At 44.2% G+C, this 22,445-nt stretch overlaps 1 protein-coding gene across 1 annotated transcript; it reads right to left on the bottom strand.

The window, feature by feature from the left end:
- Window positions 1-3,908: 3,908 nt before the first annotated feature.
- LOC119262351 (keratin, type I cuticular Ha6-like) lies at window positions 3,909-22,445 on the bottom strand. The gene is made up of 8 exons (XM_037533818.1): window positions 22,438-22,445; window positions 22,164-22,224; window positions 21,798-21,893; window positions 12,616-12,735; window positions 10,117-10,337; window positions 5,282-5,422; window positions 4,260-4,292; window positions 3,909-4,059 (listed from the first exon to the last, which is right to left on the bottom strand). Exons 1-7 carry the CDS (start codon window positions 22,443-22,445, stop codon window positions 4,274-4,276), a joined length of 666 nt encoding a protein of 221 aa, XP_037389715.1. The 3' UTR covers window positions 3,909-4,059; window positions 4,260-4,273.

Raw genomic sequence — 22,445 nt, forward strand, 5'->3', positions numbered from 1 at the left:
AAATGATACAAGCAGCACTAATGTAATGTGGTCTGGGTCCCGGGCCAAAGTAAACGGAGGCTTGTGATAGTGGGACAGACATTAATCATGCTGATTTGAGTTGCTCTAGTCCAGCGCTTATTCATCCCAACCATGGGAATCCCATTTTCCTGGTTTCTGACAAACATTATTCAAATGCTCTTGATATTTGAGTCAGACATGTCAGAGCAGGGGAAACGCAAAAAAGGGAGACTACCATTAAAAACTGCTACTTAGTACAGGGTGCTGCGCTGGCCGTTTTATCGGAAACACTTATTATATAGTCGCACTCTGTAGGTTTATAATAACTGACTGCAGCCCATCTGTTGCTGCACAGTGTATCTCATCCATGGAAAGAGATCAGGGGTCAGGGGTGTCCGGTCTTATCGACAAATGGCCGGTGTGACTATGTGGTTTCCATTCCAACATAGCAGGAGCACAAACGATCAGCTGTTTTAAGACCGAGCAACTGATTGAACAAGTGGAATCAGGTGTGATCCAGCTCATTTGGAATTGTGGACTGGACACCTTTGCTCTAAGTCTTCATTATGGGTCAGTTTCTGACCACAGGTCCACTGTTTCCTGGATGTTTTTGCTCAGAAGACGATCCCCAACCCAGCAGTGAAAGTGATATTGTACCAGCGCAACACACACTACCATGATCCCACCACTCAGAACGTATCTGATCTGTGGTCATCCCGCGGTGATTAGAGAGGGCTGATGAATTGTACAGCAACAGGTGGGCTTTAGTTATTAACTGTAAGACTACAAAGTGCATCAATATTGGTGTATCCGATAAAACGGCCAGTGTTTGTAGGTACAAAGTAGACATGCCTAATAAAATAGCACCTCCCTAACTAAAACCAGCCCATGTTACCAATCAGACGTGTCCACACACACACACACACACACACACACACACACACACACACACACACACACACACACATATACACACACATCTTCTACGCTGCTTATCCTTCTGGGTCATGTGGGGGGCTGGAGCCCTTCCCAGCAGTCATTGGGTGGAAGGCAGGATACACCCTGGACAGGTTGCCAGTCCATCGGAGGACAGACAGACAGACAGACACATTCACACCTAGGGCAAATCTACCATGTCCAATTAGCCCGACTGCATGTCTTTGAACTGTGGGAGGAAACCAGAGAACCCAGAGGAAGCCACAGGGAGAACATACAAACTCCACACTGAGTGGACCCTGGCCGCCCGGCCGGGGAATCGAACCCAGACCCTTTTTGCTGGGAGGCAACAGCGCTCAGACGCATCTATAATTGTGTAAAAAAGAACCGAGAATGTTTGTGTGAGTGGGGATTTTCTTCAGAAGTGAAATAATTTTGCTTCAAACAGGGGAAATACCACCGTTTGCTTCAGTGTAGCATCAACAAGACGCGACAATCCTCAAGCGTCAACTTCAAGGACAACAAGTTTAATGGTGATGAGAAAATTCTGAAGTGCGCTTTTAAAAAAAATAAATTCTTTCACGTGGAAGAAAATAAAAATGAGGAAAATCTGCATAAATGAAAAAAGGGAAACCACATGAACTGCCACATGACGAGACTGAGGCGAACAACAAACACCGGGAAAGTACCAGGGTTTCCTAAAAATAACTGGAAATGTCCATGAATCATGAAATCATGGTTGTGATGGGACCAGTCGATCCTGAGAACGTTGTATGGGATGTAATACAAGGGCAAGGCAAGTCATATGACTGAAAAGCTGACTGTAAACCGTCATGTGAGCTCATATGAATCTGCAGCACAAACAGCTGTGAAAACACAGCCATCAGATTATGGCCATATGTGACTGTGTGGCTGTAATGAGATCAGTCAGGTCTGAATTCATGAGTGTGTGTGTTTTCTAACAGCACACTTTACTGTGCGTGCATGTACTGTATGTCTGCGGTCATCATCCAGTGTCAGCAGCGGTGTAATTTTGCGTGTGAAAACCTTGTCAGGTCAAATATGGGTCACCTATTAACATGAACATGAACTGTCAAGGCCGACCTGCGAGCAAAGACTCAGCATTGAGCAATAAGGCTTTGTGATGAGACGGATCCCGTCGGGCTGAGGGTGCATGACCACACCAAAACAGCTAAAGGCCTTTGCATATGTTTCCTGTTAGCATTCGTGAGGAAGCCAGTACAATGTGAGGCCGGCTAGAACTGAGAGTATGAAGTGATAATCTGACGAAAACACTCTGTGGCCCCTCGTTGGAGGAGTTTCACTTCTTAAACTCTGACTTCACCTCATTCCTCTGATCCAAAGAGCAGGGCTCAGGGTGAAGAGATAGAAATGTTCGCTCACGTCTTTACGGTGCTGTTTCTCGGTTTGGACCACAAAACGGTGGCAGCTATGTCCGGTGTCAGAACAGCCTGGGAAAGTGTTCTCACAGGATGTGAAATGCGCAAACTGGGGTAGACAAGCCAGCGGGGCACCTGTGCTTAAAAGTGTGCACAGAAATTTCAAAAAACGTTTGTTTTTCATTTCGGTGCTGCCTGTATGAACCGCAGGCTTGAATAATTTGCATGGTTTTGTGTTTTCATTCGAATTTCTTTTATTTGTGTAATTTATGTAAGCTTTTCTTCGTTATCGTACGTGCAGTACACACCCACAGAGATCAATACAGTACATCGGTGTATCTATGTATCCGTACTACATGGCCAAAAGTGCACGGACACCCCTCCTGCTTGTGGAGTTCAGGCGTTTCAGCCACCATCATTGTTAACAGGTGGATAAAATCAAGCACATAGCCTCGCAACTTCCATAGACACAGACTGGCAGTAGAGGGTCGTACTGAAGAGCTCAGTGATGTTAAACATAGCACCATCATAGGATGCCTTGGGCTCAAGTCAATCCGGGAAATTTCTGCCCTGGACAGTGCAACTGTGCTGTTATTGTGAAATGAACAACAGCCCAGCCACAAAGTGGTTGACAACACAAACTCCCAGTGCTAAAATGCATAGCATGCAAAAATGATCAATCCCCTGCTGCATCATTCACTACAGATTTCCAAACTGCCTCTGGAAGCAAAGTCAGCAAAAGAGCTGTACGTCGGGAACTTCACGAAAAAGGTTTCGGTGGCCGAGCAGCTGCACACAAGATCAGTCTGCACAATGCCAAGTGTTGGCAACCTACCAGGATGCATAGTGCACTAAACTTTAAAGTTTGGTGGAGGAGGGATAATGATAATTTGGGTTTATACAATTTTACACTTCTCCTGTTCCAGCATGACTGAGCCCCTGAGCACAAAGCAGCTTCATAAAGACACGGTTTGATGAGTTTGGTATGGAGGAACTCCAGTGGCCTGCACAGAGCCCTGACCTCAACACCATGAAATACCTTTGGGATGAACTAGAACAGAGATTGTGAGCCAGGCCCTCTTCCCATAGACACTCTCCAAAATCTTGTAGAAAGCTTCCCAGAGGAGTGGAGGCTGTTACAGCCATGAAGGGGGCCAACTCCATATTACTGGCCACAGTGTGGAATTGGATGTCCAACAAGCTCATACAGATGTGATGGGTCAGGTGTCCACATACTTTTGGCCATCTGTCGTATGCAGATTCTGGTCAGAATATATGTTCTGTTTATTTTTGTAAGTGAAAATCAGCAAAAATGTTGCCGTTTTTGCACAATTAGTGCACACTTCCCATTGGAAAAAACACACCGCACTGTATATAATGTCCTTTAACTTTTGCCAGGCTACATTTTATGTTTTTTTCCCCCAGTAGGTTCAATGTAGCAAATAAAGTGCTCAGAAAATCACTTAGAAAAGATATAAAACATGTTATTTGACTATTTATCCATCTTTTATTTAAATCACATAAACTTGCTCATGACAAATGGCATGACTATGTTAACAACAACCTGTAAATACCTTAAACTACAGTCCCTGCTTGAGAAAGTAAATGTTCAAGGTGAATATCCAGAAAGAAGATGCACATCAAGAAAAGGCACAGCGATTGTAGACGATGTCCGGTTTGCAACATGCACAACATCTTAGTACTGGACAGTCCCCATACCTTCCTATAGGGAGGGAAGACAAAACGTGCCACTATTAACACTCTCCACTTCCCTCTTGACTCTAATATCCACAGTTTGTGGAAGTATCTAATATATATTTGTTTAAATACATTCTACATGGTGTTAAAAACGTAGAATATAGTAATATACTGTATCCCAGCGAAGGCCACATCAGCAGCTGGGTGTGCTAAGAGGAGTCTCACCTGCTAATGTTGTTTCAGTGACTGGCTCCAGCGCTGGAGAGGAAGAAAACAAATGGTGACAAATGGAGAATAAAGAAAAGTTTTTGTAACATTTCAATTCAAGTTTATTTATATAGCGCTTTTTACAACAAGGTTGTCACAAAGCAGCTTTACAGAAAAAACAGGTCCACGCCTCTTATGAGCATCACCACAGTGAAGCCAATTTTGTGGTGACTACAGTGGTAAGGAAAAACTCCCTTTAAGAGGAAGAAACCTTAGAAGGGACCAAGGCTCAGTCCGAGGAACCCAACCCCCGTGGGTCGACCCGCACAGAAGAAACAGAACAGAAACAAGAACAACAGTACAAAGAGAGTGCAAAAAGATGGCTGGAACGCTGGAACCACGAATGGGGCACCTCCAGACAGGCCAACGGGGCATCTCGACACATGTGAGAGAGATAGAGAGAGAGAACGGAGTGGGAGGGAAGAAAGATAGGTTAGAAGTTACATTTCCCCTTTAGTAAATGGACTTTGTGGGCATAAACGTGAAATTTCCACGAGGACAGGACCATCCTGGTATCACTGTGCCATGTTTTAACCATGTTTGGCTCGGTTAAAGTAAGAGTAAAGCTGACAAGCAGGGTTGACAACATGCTGACTCATTCAGAGATTCAGCCTGGTGAGACAGCAGACACGCAGCATTAGCGGGGAAAGTTGCCGTGACTAGTGGCGGATTTAACCACCAACAGAAAGAGGGCAAACGGCAGCTTTCACCCCTAACGGCACACATGAGAGGCCTGGCTTCTGTGAGAAACATAACAGACAAAAATCATGAACTGAAGCCTGGGCCCTGGGAACAAAAGGCCAGTTTAGTCTCTAAATGAGTGGACAACAGGAGTGGAGTGTAGGAGGGATGAGGGAGGAGGAGGTCAGTCGCGCCTCGGATCATCTGTTAGATCAGTGCACTATGAATAACTAGTCTGTTTGTTAGAGGCAGTTATTTATGCGGTGGTGCTGGAGATGCAACCAGATGGTATATCTTACCATGAATATCTTACTTCAGATCGGGTCTCCGCAGTGACGTCAGCCTCGGCAGGATTAACAGGGGAGGAGCTTCTGGTAGAAGGGGGCGGAGACTCCGATAGGTAGAGCGTGGACGAACCGCGGCTGGCCTGTGTCGGGAAGCTGCACACAGGAGGTGACATCAGATACATGTGGCAATTGCGTCAGACAGAATTCTGCAGTCATACGAGATCACAAGAAATAATCAGCTGTACGTAGGACTGTATAAATGAAGCACTGAGCCATGATGCGTTCATGTGAACCTGCGGAGGTTTAGCCATTTTTTTATCAAATTAAATTTAACGATGATAATATTAGATTAGATTAGATTAGATTAGATTAGATATTGTTTTCACAGTCTGTGCCATTTGTACATTGCAGTGAGATGCATAGACCATTACATTCAAATGGACACCAAATAAACCTGAGTACAGGCAAGCCCACCCATAAAGCACCATCAGAGGGAACTATGTATTGGCGACTTCCTCTAAATTAGACATTGTGGAACATCCATCTCAGCTTGTCTAGCTTGTTAAGGGCTGATATGGCTGAAGCTAGAGGTGGACCAGATGACAAACATATAATGTTGTGATCATTTTCATGATACACAGTAGCTGCGTTCCAAAGTCTAGGCTGCATTTCTCGGCCACTACGTCACAGAAGGCCGTTCCAGAGTGACGGACCCTTCTTACACAGCCTGGAAATGCAGCCTACGTTCTGAGTGATTTTGAGGACTCAGATGTGTCATTCCAGGCCTTCGGTTACCCACAGTTCTCTGTGGAAAAACAAACAGCACCATAAAAACGTCAGGAAACAAAGCCATGGAGCAGAGCTCGTTTTAAAACGGAGGTTGTTCACGTGCTTGAGTTCATCTTCGTTACCTTATAACGTGTAAAACGACGGATTAATTAAAGCGTTCGTCTGTATGTCGCACATCATCCGTATTTAATTTAGAAGCATTTGTGTTTGTATGTAGTTTATAGCTTATCATACAACCCCAATTCCAGTGAAGTTGGGACGTTGTGTAAAACATAAATAAAAACAGAAAACGATGATCTGAAAATCCTTTTCAACCGATATTCAGTTGAATCCACTACAAAGACGAGATATTTAATGTTCAAACTGATAAACTTTATTGTTTTTTGCAAATATTCACTCATTTTGAATTTGATGCCTGCAACACGTTCCAGAGAAGTTGGGACAGGGGCGTGTTTCCCACTGAGTTACATCACCTTTCCTTTAACACTCAATAAGCGTTTGGGAACTGAGGACACTGATTGTTGAAGCTTTGTAGGTGGAATTCTTTCCCATTCCTGCTTGATGTACAAGCTTCAGCTGCTCAGCAGTCCAGGGTCTCCGCTGTCGTATTTTGAGCTTCATAATGCACCACACGTTTTCAATGGGAGACGGTCTGGACTGCAGGCAGGTCAGTCTAGTACCCGCACTCTTTTACTACGAAGCCACGCTGTTGGAACACGTGCAGAATGTGGCTCGGCATCGTCTCGCTGAAATAAGCAGGACGTCCCTGAAAAAGACGCTGCTTGGATGGCAGCAGATGTTGCTCCAAAACCTGTATGTACCTTTCAGCATTAATGGGGCCTTCACAGATGTGCAGGTTACCCCTGCCATGGGCACTAACACACCCCCACACCATCAGAGATGCTGGCTTTTGAACTTTGAGCTGAAAACAATCCGGACAGTCCTTTTCCTCTTTGGCCCGGAGGACACGACGTCCATGATTTCCAGAAACAGTGTGAAATGTGGACGCGTCAGACCACAGGACACTTTTCCACTCTGCGTCAGTCCATCTCAGATGAGCTCGGCCCAGAGAAGGCGGCGGCGTTTCTGGGTGGTGTTGATATCTGGCTTCGCTTTGCATGGCAGAGTTTTAACTTGCACTTGTAGACGGAGCGACGAACTGAGTTCACTGACAGTGGTTTTCCGAAGTGTTCCTGAGCCCATGTGGGAATATCCGTTACAGAATGATGTGGGTTCTTAATGCAATGCCGCCTGTAGGGTCGAAGGTCACGGGCATTCAGTGTTGGTTTTCTGCCTTGCCGCTTACCTGCAGAGATTTCTCCAGATTCTCTGAATCTTTTGATGATATTATGGACTGTAGATGATGAAATCCCTAAATTCCTGCAGTTGCATGTTGAGAAACGTTGATCTTAAACTGTTGGACTATTTGCTCACGCAGTTGTTCACTAAGTGGTGAACCTCGCCCGTCCCTGCTTGTGAACGACTGAGCCTTTCAGGGATGCTCCCTTTATACCCAATCAGGACACTCACCTGTTTCCAATTAACCTGTTCACCTGTGGAATGTTCCAAACCGGTGTTTTTTGAGCATTCCTCAACTTTCCCAGTCTTTTGTTGCCCCTATCCCAACTTCTCTGGAACGTGTTACAGGCATCAAATTCAAAATGAGTGAATATTTGCAAAAAACAAAGTTTATCCGTCTGAACATTAAATATCTCATCTTTGTAGTGAATTCAACTGAATATAGGTTGAAAAGGATTTGCAAATCATTGTATTCTGGTTTTATTTATCTTTTACACAACATCCTAACTTCATTGGAATTGAGGTTGTACTACAGGAGAACATCTCCTCCATTTCTGTGAAGAAAAAAAAGCAACAAACTCAATACAGCAGCTCCATTTTCTCTCGCCAGTTCCCTCATGAGTTTGGCGCCACTCTGGTGGCGTCACCATGCAGCCTCGTTAATTGATTAACACAATGATTGTTATTCAATATTTGGCTCTAAATCCTGTTAAACTGAACTAATTTTGCTCTCTTTATAGAGGAACATGCATTTAGTCAGTCTCTTACAAGTACTGATGGACAAGATTCATGATCCACTATATGGACAAACGTATGTGAACACCCCTCCAATTTTTGAGTTCAGGTGTTTCAGCCACACCCATTGCTAGCACATGGATCAAATTAAGCACATAGCCTTGCAGCCTCTGTAGACAAACACTGGCAGTAGAGGGGCACACTGATGAACTCAGTTGTGAAATTTAGGTCTTGCTAGATCTGCCCCTGACAACTGTAAGTGCTATTATTGTGAAATGGAAGCCTCTATGAGAAACAACAGCTCAGCCACGAAGCTGTAGGCCACACAAACTCACAGAGTGGGCTGCTGAGTGTCTGTCCTCTGTTGAGTCACTCACTAAAGAGCTCTAAACTGACTCTGGAAACAACATCAGCAAAATAACTGCACATTAGGAGCTTCACAAAATGGGTTTCTATGACCGAACAGCTGCAGACAAGCCTAAGATCTAAATGCTGTCATGGAACGTCAGGGAGACGGACCAAAGTGCAAAAGAGGAAAACCTGTGAGAAAGGGTGTTAAATAAGTTTACTGAGGCAATGGAGTGGGAATTGGGCCCAGAGTTGAGGTGACCCAAGAGCCCGGCTTGAACCGCAGACGTACTGATTGATGCTCTGTGGAAAGCTGTTTGTGGCTCAGGACTTCTTGTGGTTTTTAAGTCATTTTGGGGCAATTACCATCTTTCATTTTTCCAGCTCTCTTTCCTGCTCTTTTTGATTTTCTTTTGTTTTCTTTTTCATTTAAATACACACCTGGGTTAAGTACTGTACCGGTCACCCCTTACAACTGTGTATCAAAGGGCTGCTGTTTGCCACAGCTTTAAGTAGAGGAGTCCACAGGTGTGTGTGGTTGGGCCTAATCAGCCCAAGGTCTTATGCCACCTTGTCACTGGTGCCCTCTGCTGGCGACTGGCGACACAGGCAAACACACAATGCCGAGCATTGGTTGGAGTGGAATAAAGCGCTGCCATTGAACTCTGAAGCCGTAGAACCGTGTTCTGAGGAGTGAATCAGCTTCTCTCTCTGTCAGTCTGATGGACGAGTCTGGGTTTGGCGAATGCCAGGAGGACGTTACCTGCCTGACTGCACTGTGCCAGCTGTAAAGTTTGGTGGAGGAGGGATGATTAGACAGGGCTAGGGGTCGGTCTAGAACCCTCAGTTCCAGTGAAGGGAAAACTTAATGCTTCAGCACCAAGGCATTCTGGACTTGTGTAGACTTCCAGCTTCGGGGGAACAGTTTGGGGAAGAACCTTTCCTGTTCCAGAATGACTGAGTCCCAGTGTCATGGCTGGGTGAACATGACTGGCCCAGTCATCATGTCTGACCTCACAAATGCTCTTCTGGAACTTTGGGCAGAAATTCCTACAGATATTCTCTGGAATTTTGTAGGAAGATTCCCAGAAGAGTGGAAGCTGTTGTAGCCGCAAAGGAGGACCAACTCCGTATTAACGCCTATGGATTTAGAATCGGATTCATAAAAGCTCCTGTAGGTGTCCCAGTACTTTTGTTACTGTGAGGAAGAGCACAGAACCGCACTAGAACAGAGATTCTACAGAAGAACAGCTGATAGAACAGACATTTACTGACAGTGAACTTATCACGAGTGAGCAGCCAACTAACACTGGAGTAGCCAGGGGGCATTTCGCACATTAAGTCCATCCATTTTTGGCCAAAATAAAGTTAACGGGCTAATATAAAATATAAAAAGCTTCTTTTTTAGGTTCCACTACTCCACAAAGTTCCTTTGGTTACATTTGTGTCTTTAAAATTGAATTGTGGTAAAATAACATATTTCAGAATGCATCAAATAGTTTTAGAATAAACAAATTGTTGTTTTATATTTACATTCATAGTTCGGGAAGCGAATTTCCAAACAGTCAAATCTCCAGTGAGCTGTTGTAGTGATCTGGGCATTTTGATCACTTTGGGCACCAAATTAGTTCTCAGGTCTAAACAGCTCTCTGTTAAAGTTTACGTACAGGTCTTACCCCAGCTCCTCCCCATCCAGGAGTGACCAGTAGGTGGCGATTTCAGCCCCGAGGGCTAACTTCATGTCCAGCAGCTCTTTGTGGCTAATGATCTGTTCATGCAGGTCACATTTTGCTGCCTCGATTGCAGCTTCCAGCCCAGCAATCTGAGCCTCGTACCTGGAAGCTACGGAGTTCTCCTGAGACCGAGCTTCAGCCAGAGTCCGCTTCAAGCTTCGGTTCTGGAGGAGAAACGAGGAAGCAGTTAAATGAAAATGAGACACTTGACTCGGGCAGTTTGAGGCAGTTGTACTCGTTGCGCTATCGAACTAGGTGGCTATTTTAAATAAGAATGCGTTCTTAAAGACTTGCCTGGTTAAACACCATAATCACTGCTGCGTCTGATCCACTCAGACCAGCACAGCACACACTAACACACCACCACCATGTCAGTGTCACTGCAGTGCTGAGAATGACCACCCAAACAGTACCTGCTCTGTGAGGGTCCATGGGGGTCCTGACCACTGAAGAACAGGGTAACAGAGTATCAGAGAAACAGATGGACTACAGTCTGTAACTGTAGAACTACAGAGTGCAGCTATACAGTAAGTGGAGCTGATAAAGTGGACAGTGAGTGTAGAAACGAGGAGGCGGTCAGAATGTTACGCCTGACCGGTGTATACATATATACACACCAGCACAGGCCCTGGTCACCCGACTGGGGAATTAAACCCAGGCCCTTCTTGCTGTGAGGTGACAGAACAACCCACACTGCCACCGCGCCTATTCAGTATAAGTGGAATATACTTAAACTTTTCTGTATGCTTGAAAGGGAAGTCCACCTTTCAAATTTTATTTGGGAATAATGATTGCAGGTGTTTGGATTGGGAATAAGAATGCAGCTGCAAGACTGACCTGCCCATTGGTGCATTATGCAGAGTAATATACAACAAGGGACACCGCTGACCAGCTGAGGTGTTACATCAAACAAGCCAAGCATCCACTTTCACAACTACAACAATGCAGCTCCCAAAGTATCACTGAACAGCGTGAAAACAGTACAAAGACAAGATATTAAGTGTTTCATCTAATTAACTACAAACACATACACTATATATATTAACTTATGTATATACATTTTAGCTGCTGTCTGTTTTTATTTACATTTTCCAACTGTCCCATATTTGGAATTGGGTTCATACGTGCATAGTTAATGTAATTTTAAAAAAAACTAAAAAAGCTCAAAGATTGTTTATACCTCTTAGAGGCCAGTTCTGTGAGGTTCAGCCCAGTCCCAAAGACAGATTTTAATTCTCATTATCTCATAATATCTCATTATCAATTATCTTCTAACATTCACTCAACTGACACTAGAGCCCATGTGTCAAACACAAGACCCGCGGGCCAAGTCAGACCCGTGACGCCACCCTATTCGGCCTGCAAAATTATTTTAATTTTCCATTAATAACCCATTTCAGCATAAGCTGCACTACATTTCCCAGCATGCGCTGAAGTGAATGGGTAGTTTTAAAAACCCTGATGCCCATCGGGGACATTTATAGAGGTTTACCTGTTCTCTGCAGCTAATGTGGTCTATTACTTTATACAGGGTTACTTAGACTTACTTATACTTAAGATTACTTCTGAATCGTTCGAGTATTCAGTGCCTATTTTTTTACCCCTGTAGTTTCGGCATATTGTGAATAAACAGTGGTCAGTTGGGGTCATGGCAAAGTAAAAATAAAGATTTGTTGAGATTTTGTCATAAGGCCCTTTCAGTGGCTGGGTTTGACACCCCTGCACTAGGTAAACACCCAACTTACAAGGCTTAGTGACATCTTGTGTTGCGGCATTCATCTGTTTGATCAGCCGAGTTGAGACGAGCGCATCCCACAATAATCCCCTGAATCATGCACTTCTGTGTAAAACCATGGTTTCGAGGGACTACAGTGTAGATGACGTAAAAGTCCCTTTGACAAACCAAAGGATGTGAGATGTTTGGTGCTGAGCTGAGCTACAGCCAGCCGGCAGCAGTGATCACCCGTGTCGTCCTGTAAGCTGTTTAATTGTGTGGCAATTGATGGGGGAGTTTCTGATGGCAGGCGTGGTAGAAAAAAAGCTGTATAAAGCACAGCAGCCATCAACCACTTCCTGGCTGCTGTTCCTGAGCACTGAGATTTATTTCATACGTCTGTAGTAATCGACGTCAGCAGCCGGGTCCTAAAGCTGTTGCCGGTTAAAATAATCTGCTTTGAGCGCTGCCGGGAAGCAGCGAGTCTCTGGTTGCAGGCCTGCTGCCTGTGATTCACCCTCTGAGGCTCACTTTCACTGGCAGGCGGTGGGTGAGACGACATAAGCAGCTGTGCAGATGCAAAACTTGCTTGCAGCGGTTTCACACGAATGAATCTAACACATCTCGCCTGGGCCAAAGTAACACAGCTGTCGGCGAGGGTAAAGGAACATGCTTTCCGAATCTACCGTGGCTCTCTCTCACGCACACAGTCATGCATATAAACTCACCACGCTGATAAGGTTGTGCAACCATATTAAAAGGGTCTGTAGTTTCCTTCTACAGGCTGCAATCAGTTCAGCAGACGAGAGAGGCTGCCGAGTCAGACCGGCTCTCTGAGTCGTCTTCTTCTGGAAAACAAGGAGAACAACAGATTAATTACAGATGTAAATACATTGAGTTGTCAGTTTCTTAGGCTTTCTAGACATGTTCCTTTGGACGTCTTATCAGAAACACCTACCACACAGGTGCACTTTGCAGAGAATGGTCCAGCGACCAAACATGAATCACAACTCAAAACCACTTTGTCCAACATTTGTGCTGGCAGTATGTCTAAAGTGGCTGTAGAACATTCAGGAGGGATGTAAAGGGGCTGGGATCAGCGGCCTCCCGTTCTATAAGGCTTGCGAATGTGATGTCAGGATGCAGCGTCTAATGGGCGAGCCGCCATTTTGGCAGGGTTGGTCAGTCAAGGCTGGGTCTGAATAGTTGGATGAATCTTCCGCATCCCACCTGCTTCCCATGACTTGGAATATGAGGAGTCAGAGTCATGATGTCAATTCAGTGCGCAGCAGTCTTAGCCTGTGTAGCAACATTCATATTTCAGCTAATTAGCAAGCTCATAATTAAGAGAATCCAGTGACAACCGCCACGCCTACACACAGCCGGATAATCCGTTAATAATCGGACTAATAGCTCAATCAGAATAGAGCACGTCCATGTAAACACCTCACCTGAACCTGGCTTTCTATTTGTCAGCTTCTTGTTCGAATTTTCCTGTTCCATCTTAAATGGTGGCGGTGGTGGATGCGCACGTCGCCACCATTAGGACTTATCATACGATGGTCATAAGATGGTCATAAAATGTCATAAAATGTCGTAGCGTCACCTGCTTTAGTGGACAGGCAACACAAAACTGCAGAATGTACAGTACTGTGTGAAAGTCTTGGGCACCCAAGACCCAGTTTCAAAATCTATTTATTTGTCTAGTTTGTGTTTATTTGCTGAGAAATGTGTAAATATTTGAATAAATTTATAGAATATTATTAATATATATATATATATATATATATATATAATAAACAGTGATTTTCTGGATGTGAGTGTGTGTGTTGACCCATCTCCAAGCCGCTCCTCCTCGAGGAAGTCCAGTATTATATGTAGTTAAAAAGCAGCTCCTGGTTTGACCAATCAGTGCTCAGTAAATTGAGCTCATGATGTAATTGATGATATTAACGAGTCTCTGTGGCGGCTGTGAAGGTGTCCAGGAAAAATATGGACCCGAGAAATTCTTGTTACTGTTTATTGTTTTTCTGTTTATCTGAATTATGAATACGACTTTATTCTAATGTATATTGTGATAAACTCACTGCTGAGGGAAGCTGTTTTCTTTCTCTCCCTCTGACACACAGGTTTCCAGTCGCATCCTGGCATGTCTGTCTGACATCTCTACATGGATGGCAGCTCACCACCTGAAGCTCAATCCCAGCAAGACTGAGCTGATATTCATCCCTGTGACTACAGGTCCTCATGATCTCACCATCTCATTCGAGAACTCTGATTGTTCCGTCTGTAGAGGCGAGAAGTCTTGGTGTGACTCTGGACGGCCAGTTATCATTCTCGACTCACATGGCCAACCTGACTCGGTCATACAGGTTTCTTCTGTACAACATCCGGAGGATCCGACCCTTCCTCACCCGAGAGGCCACCCAGGTGCTAGTGCAGTCTCTGGTCATCTCAAGGCTTGACTACTGCAACTCACTCTTGGCTGGTCTTCCCATGCAGACCATCAAGCCTCTGCAGCTCATCCAGAATGCGGCAGCACGGCTCGTCTAATCTGCCCAAGTTCAGCCACGTCACCCCACTGCTGCGCTCCCTTCACTGGCTTCCTGTAGCTGCATCAGATTTAAACCCTAATGCTGCCTACAAAGCCAGAAATGGACCAGCCCCTACAGACTTGATGGCAATGGTGAAATCTCGAACTGAACCACGAGCCCTTCGAGCTTCGAGTACACGGAAGACGAGCGTTGAGAATGTTCTCTGTACTGGAGCCCAGGTGGGGGAATGAACTCCCACTGGCTGTCCGAACAGCAGAGTCTCTCACGGTCTTCAAATGCAGACTGAAGACTCTTTACACAGCTCTTAAATGAGCACTGAATTATAGGCTGCACTTATTTTTATTGTACTTCACTCTGTATTGTAGTTTATTGTACTGTAGTTTATTGTATTGTATCTTATTGTTATTGTATTGCATTGAATGGCTCAGAGTTCTGCGTTCAACTCTGGTTCTTTTTCTCTTGGTGTCTGCAGTGACTGTGTTTCTATCAGTATCTGAGCTCAGGACCGTCTTTCTCTCTAAGCTACTGGTAACTAGCAAAGATACTTTCTTTAGATTGACAAAGCACTTCTAGTAAGTCGCTCTGGATCAGAGCGTCTGCTAAATGCTGTAAATGTAAATGAAGCTGGTTAAACATTTGCTTAGACGCCCACAACTTTCACACAGCGCTGTATGTGAGCTTATTAACTCGCGAGGTACTTTCGGCTACGCTGAGGCCTTAAAACCCAGGGCAGGCCATGATCTGCTGCAAGAAAGTAAAACTCCTCCCCGCCCCCCTCAACCCCACGTCAGCCTTCACCGTGGCTTAGCACAGTACAGCAGTTACCGTGGTCAAAACGCATTAATCTGGACCTGTTTCTGAACCATATATAAAACATTGGATATTTCAATGATATAATGACCGCAGTTGCAGTGCTGAGAATGACCCACCACCCAAACAGTACCTGCTCTGTGAGGGTCCATGGGGGTCCTGACCACTGAAGAACAGGGTAACAGAGTATCAGAGAAACAGATGGACTACAGTCTGTAACTGTAGAACTACAGAGAGCAGATATACAGTAAGTGGAGCTGATAAAGTGGACAGTGAGCGTAGAAAAAGGGAGGTGTTTTAAAGTTATGCCTGATCATTGTTTATCTCAGCTTTATATACCACCAGAGAGTCCTTACACTCAGGCAGGACTCAGTGGTTGAATGTCTGGTGATATTATTAGCACCCTGATTACATATTTAAGTGCTACATTACAAATGAGGAACTGAAACCCAGTGAAGCCTTAAACATGCTGGGCAAAAGTGGTGGGAAAATCTGTTAACAGATGAGGCTCTGTCTAGGTCTCATAAATCACACACACACACCCCCACACACACACACTTTGCCATGCACTGATGCTGGTAGATAGTCTGAGGGCAGACTGTGGTTTACGATAGTTTCAGTAAAAACAATCTGAAGGGCTCAGGCGGACGCTGTCACCATGCCAACGACACGGTAAAGGACGGGCTTTACCCCATTTTCAGTGGGGTCCTGATCTGAGCTCGGTGCTCATGACAGGCAGTATATCCTTTCACAGGAAGTCTTATATAGATAGTTAACCATAGGGGTGAGTAATATGATGATGTTTTATCATTATTGTGATCAACTGTTATCATAATATGCTGCTCTGAGCATATCGCCAATAAAGAACAGTGACTAACTGCATGTTATATTACATGTGAGCATCTTTAGGCCGGGCTGACTGGGTTCAGTGCAGTGCAGTTTGTCAAACACGGAATAAAAATCGTTATAGATGCGGATTTATCATTATTAAGATTATTATTACAGTAGTTTTATTTATGGCCGAATGTGCTATAGACAGCTCTATACAGAACCTTCTTGAAAAGGGTTCTGTATAGCACCCAAAAGGGTTCTTCTGTTGTTATCAGCTTGACATTGCAGCAATGGAAGATCTCTTTTGGGTGCTATATAGAACCATTTACAAAACCAACTACAGCACACACCCTGCACCACATTTGCATATGCAAATCACTGCTGAGCTACCACTGGGTGATGAAGCTGGTGGTTCAAAGCTTTCTAGAGCCTTTTTTTTAGTTTGTGTGCTTCGTGCAACACTCTCATGATGAACTGCGTGGTTAGGGTTGTAGGGTATTTACACTATATTGTCATTTTAATCAAATTATTTTTCATTTTAATTTTTGGACCTAATTTTAAAAAGGCAGTTGTCCTTTATGTTGTGTCAACATTTCATAATGAAAGGATCGACAGGAATGGTCCAAAATTGCTCAAAAAAAAAAACCCTGTCCATTTACTTCCATTAAAAGTTGAGAAAGTTTTTCCTTCTCCTGTAAAGTTTTTTGGAGATACAAGGTCTTGCTCCAACAGCAGTGATATGATTATCAATATACACTAAATTTTAAAGTTTTCACTCCCCCATGCAGATCACTGAATTCAGGTGTTCCAGTCTCTTCCATGGCCACAGGTGTATAAAGCCGAGCCCCTCGGCCTGCAGACTGCTTCTACAGACATTAGTGAAAGAATGGGTCGCTCTCAGGAGCTCAGTGAATTCCAGCGTGGTACCGTGATCGGACGCCACCTGTGCAGCAAGTCCAGTCGTGAAATTTCCTCACTACTAAATATTCCACAGTCCACTGTCAGTGGGATTATAACAAAGTGGAAGCGATTGGGAACGACAGCAACTCAGCCACGAAGTGGTCGGCCACGTAAAATGACAGAGCGGTCAGCGGATGCTGAGGGGCATAGTGCGCAGAGGTCACCGACTTTCTGCAGAGTCAATCACTACAGACCTCCAAACTTCATGTGGCCTTCAGATCAGCTCAAGAACAGCGTAGAGAGCTTCATGGAATGGGTTTCCATGGCCGAGCTGCTGCATCCAAGTGTAAAGTTTGGTGGAGGGGGGATCATGGTGTGGGGCTGTTTTTCAGGAGTTGGGCTCGGCCCCTTAGTTCCAGTGAAAGGAGCTCTTAAAGCTTCAGCACCAAGAGATTTTGGACAATTTCACGCTCCCAACTTTGTGGGAACAGTTTGGGGACGGCCCCTTCCTGTTCCAACATGACTGCACACCAGTGCACAAAGCAGGTCCATAAAGACGTGGATGAGCCAGTTTGGTGTGGAAGAACTTGACTGGCCTGCACAGAGTCCTGACCTCAACCCCATAGAACACCTTTGGGATGAATTAGAGCGGAGACTGTGAGCCAGGCCTTCTCGTCCAACATCAGTGTCTGACCTCACAAATGCGCTTCTGGAAGAACGGCCAAAAATTCCCATAAACACTCCTAACCCTTGTGGAAAGCCTTCCCAGAAGAGCTGAAGCTGTTATAGCTGCAAAGGGTGGGCCGACATCATATTAAACCCTATGGATTAAGAATGGGACGTCACTCAAGCTCATATGTGTGAAGCCAGACGCCCGAATACTTTTGGCAGTGTAGTGTATGTCAGAACCCCAGCGTTGATGTTGCGACACAGGGAGAGGGGCATGTGAGATGATGTATGAAGTGGCTAATGTTCTGCATTTTCAGTGCAAGTTGCACAGCTATGTTTTCTGTTTGGTTGTTTAACATCAGCTATGCTCAGATATGTTTGTGGCACCCCTGACAAAGCTGGATGTCACCCCAGGGTTCCCGGGTGAGAAAGGCTGCCCTAAACCACATCAGCAGGTTTGTGCAGCCTTAAGGAAGACCTGTTCGTATGCCGGAGCTGGACTACGCTTGGAGGATGTATTTGCAGAAGAGGTTTGGGTGACTATTCAATTCTAGTTAGTCTTGTTAGAAACGTTAGCCTTGCAGCTCCAGCACTAAACTAAGGAAGCAACTTTTGGACACCGAACTGATCGAGTACATCTGAGTGGAAAATCGCACAGACTTTTCATCGAACCATTTCTTAAATCAGTAAGACTGACGCGTGCTGCAGCTAAAAAAAACAACACTCTGCTGACTGCGGTTATGACCAAGTGTGACTCTTTGGTGCTGTGAGATTTAATCTATGGTGGAAAATTGAGGTGTTACTGACAACTGACAAAGGTTTGTGTGTGTGTGTGTGTGTGTGTGTGTGTGTGTGTGTGTGTGTGTGTGTGTGTGTGTGTGTGTGTTTGTGTGTGAGAGAGCGTGTGAGATTAATGTTATCTGCTGCGATTGAAACAGGTTTCCCAGGCCAACGACAAGATCTCTGCTGCATCGCCGTAGGATTTTATACTGAATAAACACTTTTAATGCCACGTCAGACGTTTTACTGAAATCACCTTCTATTCCACCTCCATTCTACAACAGCAGGGTGATGAAATTACAGCTGACCGCTCTCATCCTGGACATCACCTTTTCGAGACTCTCCCCTCTAGTAGAAGACTCAGCCGTAGGGTTAGGGTTAGGGTTACAGTCCCTCCTCTGGAATAGAACGATTACTTATGCTAACTTTCATGATTCTATATACAACCCTGTTTCCAAAGAACTTGGGACGCTGTGCAGAATGTAAATAAAAATAGGATGCAGTGATTTGCAAATCATGTAAACCATATTTTTAAAGGAAAACAGTAAAAGGACAAGTAATCAAATGTTGTTTTTGAGAAATATTTGCCCATTCTGAATTTGATGCCAACAACATGTTCCAAAAAAGCCGGGACGGGGGCGTGTTCACCGCTGTGTGTCATCACCTCGTCTTTAACAGCTCTGTCAGTGTTTGGGAACTGAGGAGACGCTGCTGTAGCTCTGAAAGTGAAATGCTTTCTGTTCTTGTTTGATTCAGGATTTCAGCTCATAAACAGTTTCAGGTTCTCATATTTTTCATTTTATAATGGGCCAAATGTTTTCAGGGGTGAGTCTTTAATGATATTCAGTACCGTAGACGATGAAAAGCAGAAGTTCTTTGCTGTTTTATGTTGAGAAACGTTCTCTTTTCTAATCGTTGCTCTATTTGATGGTGCAGTCTTTCACAATAAAAAACAATAAAAGTTCACAACCATTTTTTCAACGGAGTTGTAGAATTATTTGCTTTACTAAAGAACCTTTGAGTAGTTTTTAAGGAAATAATTAATATACGTACAGTATATACGTATCTTTGTGGTCAGATACTGTTGAAGGGCAGAGGAGGGCTATCACAAACTGTGTATCAACAAATGAGCATCAACAAACTCCAGCAGCACTGCTGTCTCTGATCCACTCAGACCAGCACAACACACACTAACACACCACCACCACGTCAGTGTTACTGCAGTGCTGAGAATGATCCACCACTCAAATGGAGTAACAGAGTATCAGAGAAACAGATGGACTACAGTCTGTAACTGTAGAACTACAGAGTGCAGCTATACAGTAAGTGGAGCTGATAAAGTGGACAGTGAGCGGAGAAACAAGGAGGTGGTCAGAACGTTATGCCTGATCAGTGTGTGTGTGTGTGCATATATTACATATATATATATAATATATTCCATGATATTATTACCAACTGAAATACCTTCTAACATCTAAGCAAGTAAACAAACAGTTTCTTGGTATCACTCAGAATAACTGCCACTCTGATGACCTCAGCTCATTGTGTGACCTTTTAATGCTGTAAAATTTTATCTCTGGAGGGAAATGAAGAAACGGATGACAAAGACATGTGTGTGTGTGTGTGTGTGTGTGTGTGTGTGTGTGTGTGTGTGTGTGTGTGTGTGTGTGTGAGAGAGAGAGTTTAACTTTATCTGCTGTGGTTCAAACACTGGTTTCACATGCTGGGAACTGTCTAACGTCTATCCCACATTGTGTAAACTGTAAGATTGTTATTTTACATTTAATCTCTGAAGCGCATGGCAAAATGTATGACATCACACTGTGGCATGAAAGAGTTCTTCATGTCAACATGAAGACAATTCAAAGTTCTGGTCCATAACACACCTTGACTTCACAGCGTACAGGAAAAGGGGGGACAGTTTTTTTTAACTCTTACTCTCAGTTCTTGCTCTCTCTAGCTCTGCTACAACAAACACCGCCTTGGCAGTGCCAGCCCCTCCCTTCACAACAAACGTCCCTGCAAAAGACCAGAGTCTACGCACTTCTGATGTAACCAAAAAATAAGTACCCAAATCTTACAAATGCTGTTTGTAGAAATTCAGAAAAAAGGTTCCTATCAGGACCACTGTGAGCAGGTCTGGTGTCTCACACCAAACCGGTCTGAACGGCTCTGTTTACATCCATTACATCGCATAAAAATGTTCAATATAGGTGGAGCATGACCTTTTCATTTCCAGTGTGACCTTTCCTTTACTGTTCTTGACAAACATCTAACAGTCACTGGTGTCACTGGTTGATCTGGGGCTTCTGTCTGATGAGTGATCTCTCTTCATGTCTAGATTCATTTTTCTCATGACTCTTATTTTCACTGTTGTGTTGTCCTTTCGTTTTCCGGTTGGAGGAGGAGGGGTTCCCTTTTTGAGTCTTGGCTCCTCTCATGGTGTCTTCCTTTCATTTTCCCTATTTACTGTCTCTTCGACCTGTTCGACATCCACCTGGACTAATCTAGACTCTTCAAAACATCTGGATTAATCTAGGCCCTCCTTGACATCCATCTGGACTAATCTAGACCCTTTCCAACACCCATCTGGACTAATCTAGACCCTTTCCAACACCCATCTGGACTAATCTAGACCCTTTCCAACATCCATCTGGACTAATCTAGACCCTTTCCAACATCCATCTGGACTAATCTAGACCCTCTTTAACATCCACCTGGACTAATCTAGATCCTCTACGACATCCATCTGGACTAATCTAGACTCTTCAAAACATCTGGATTCATCTAGGCCCTCTTTGACATCCAATTGGACTAATCTAGACTCTTCAAAACATCTGGATTAATCTAGGCCCTCTTTGACATCCATCTGTACTAATCTAGACTCTTCAAAACATCTGGATTCATCTAGGCCCTCTTTGACATCCAATTGGACTAATCTAGACTCTTCAAAACATCTGGATTAATCTAGGCCCTCCTTGACATCCATCTGGACTAATCTAGACCCTTTCCAACATCCATCTGGACTAATCTAGATCCTCTTTAACATCCACCTGGACTAATCTAGATCCTCTTTGACATCCAACTGGACTAATCTAGACCCTTTTAAACACCTGGACTAATCTAGACCGTCTTCAACATCCATCTGTACTAATCTAGACTCTTCAAAACATCTGGATTAATCTAGGCCCTCTTTCACATCCATCTGTACTAATCTAGATCCTCTACGACATCCATCTGGACTAATCTAGAATCTTCAAAACATCTGGATTAATCTAGGCCCTCTTTGACATCCACCTGGACTAATCTAGATCCTCTTCGACATTAATGTGCACCGCGGCCTTTAGTACAGCAGAACGGCTCACCTCCTGCAGGACTTTGGTGATAAAATACAGGTCCTTCCATAGTTGTGCTCTCCTAGCCTCCAGCTTCACCTGCACCCTTGAAGTCATCGCAATATCCTAGAGAGGACAAAGATCTTAGATGTGTAATGACTGTCCTTCCTGTCCTTGAGATGAAAATGAAAACAATCCTCATACGTTCTAAATCCATGACTAATCTGTACATTTCTAATGTATTATTAGTGCATTAAATGTATATATATATATATACATACGCCATTTCTTCCCTAAACGAGTAAAGTAAACGAGATGAGTAAAGTCATAATCTGAAACATCTGTTCATCACAAAGGCCATGACAGCTCACGTCAGTGGCCGGTCTTCGGTATCACCTTTTTCATAGCAGCGATGCCGGCCTCCAGCTGGAACCTGAGGACCCGTACAGCATCGTATCTGTGGATACAGACAGCACTAATATTCAGCATTCAATATCAAACGTTATGGGAAAAGACGTTTACCTGCACTGTACCCCTACAACGTGCACTTACATGGCAGTTATTTAGGTAGAACAGCTAATAAACTTAAACTGGAAGCTGTGTGTATCATGATCCAATCTGAATAGATTAAAAGTGCTTTGACCACTTACAAGATTTCCTCTTCAGGTACCTGATCAT

This window comes from Pygocentrus nattereri, chromosome 24, assembly GCF_015220715.1.
Source record: "Pygocentrus nattereri isolate fPygNat1 chromosome 24, fPygNat1.pri, whole genome shotgun sequence".
NCBI lineage: Eukaryota > Metazoa > Chordata > Actinopteri > Characiformes > Serrasalmidae > Pygocentrus > Pygocentrus nattereri.

Bases quoted from the DNA above. Each gene is read 5' to 3' on its own strand.
- LOC119262351 (XM_037533818.1), bottom strand. The intron at 21,894-22,163 runs GTGATACCGAAG...TGTCCTCTCTAG, and splicing joins GCATCGCTGCTATGAAAAAG to GATATTGCGATGACTTCAAG. The intron at 5,423-10,116 runs GTAAGACCTGTA...TCCTGTGTGCAG, and splicing joins CTGGATGGGGAGGAGCTGGG to CTTCCCGACACAGGCCAGCC.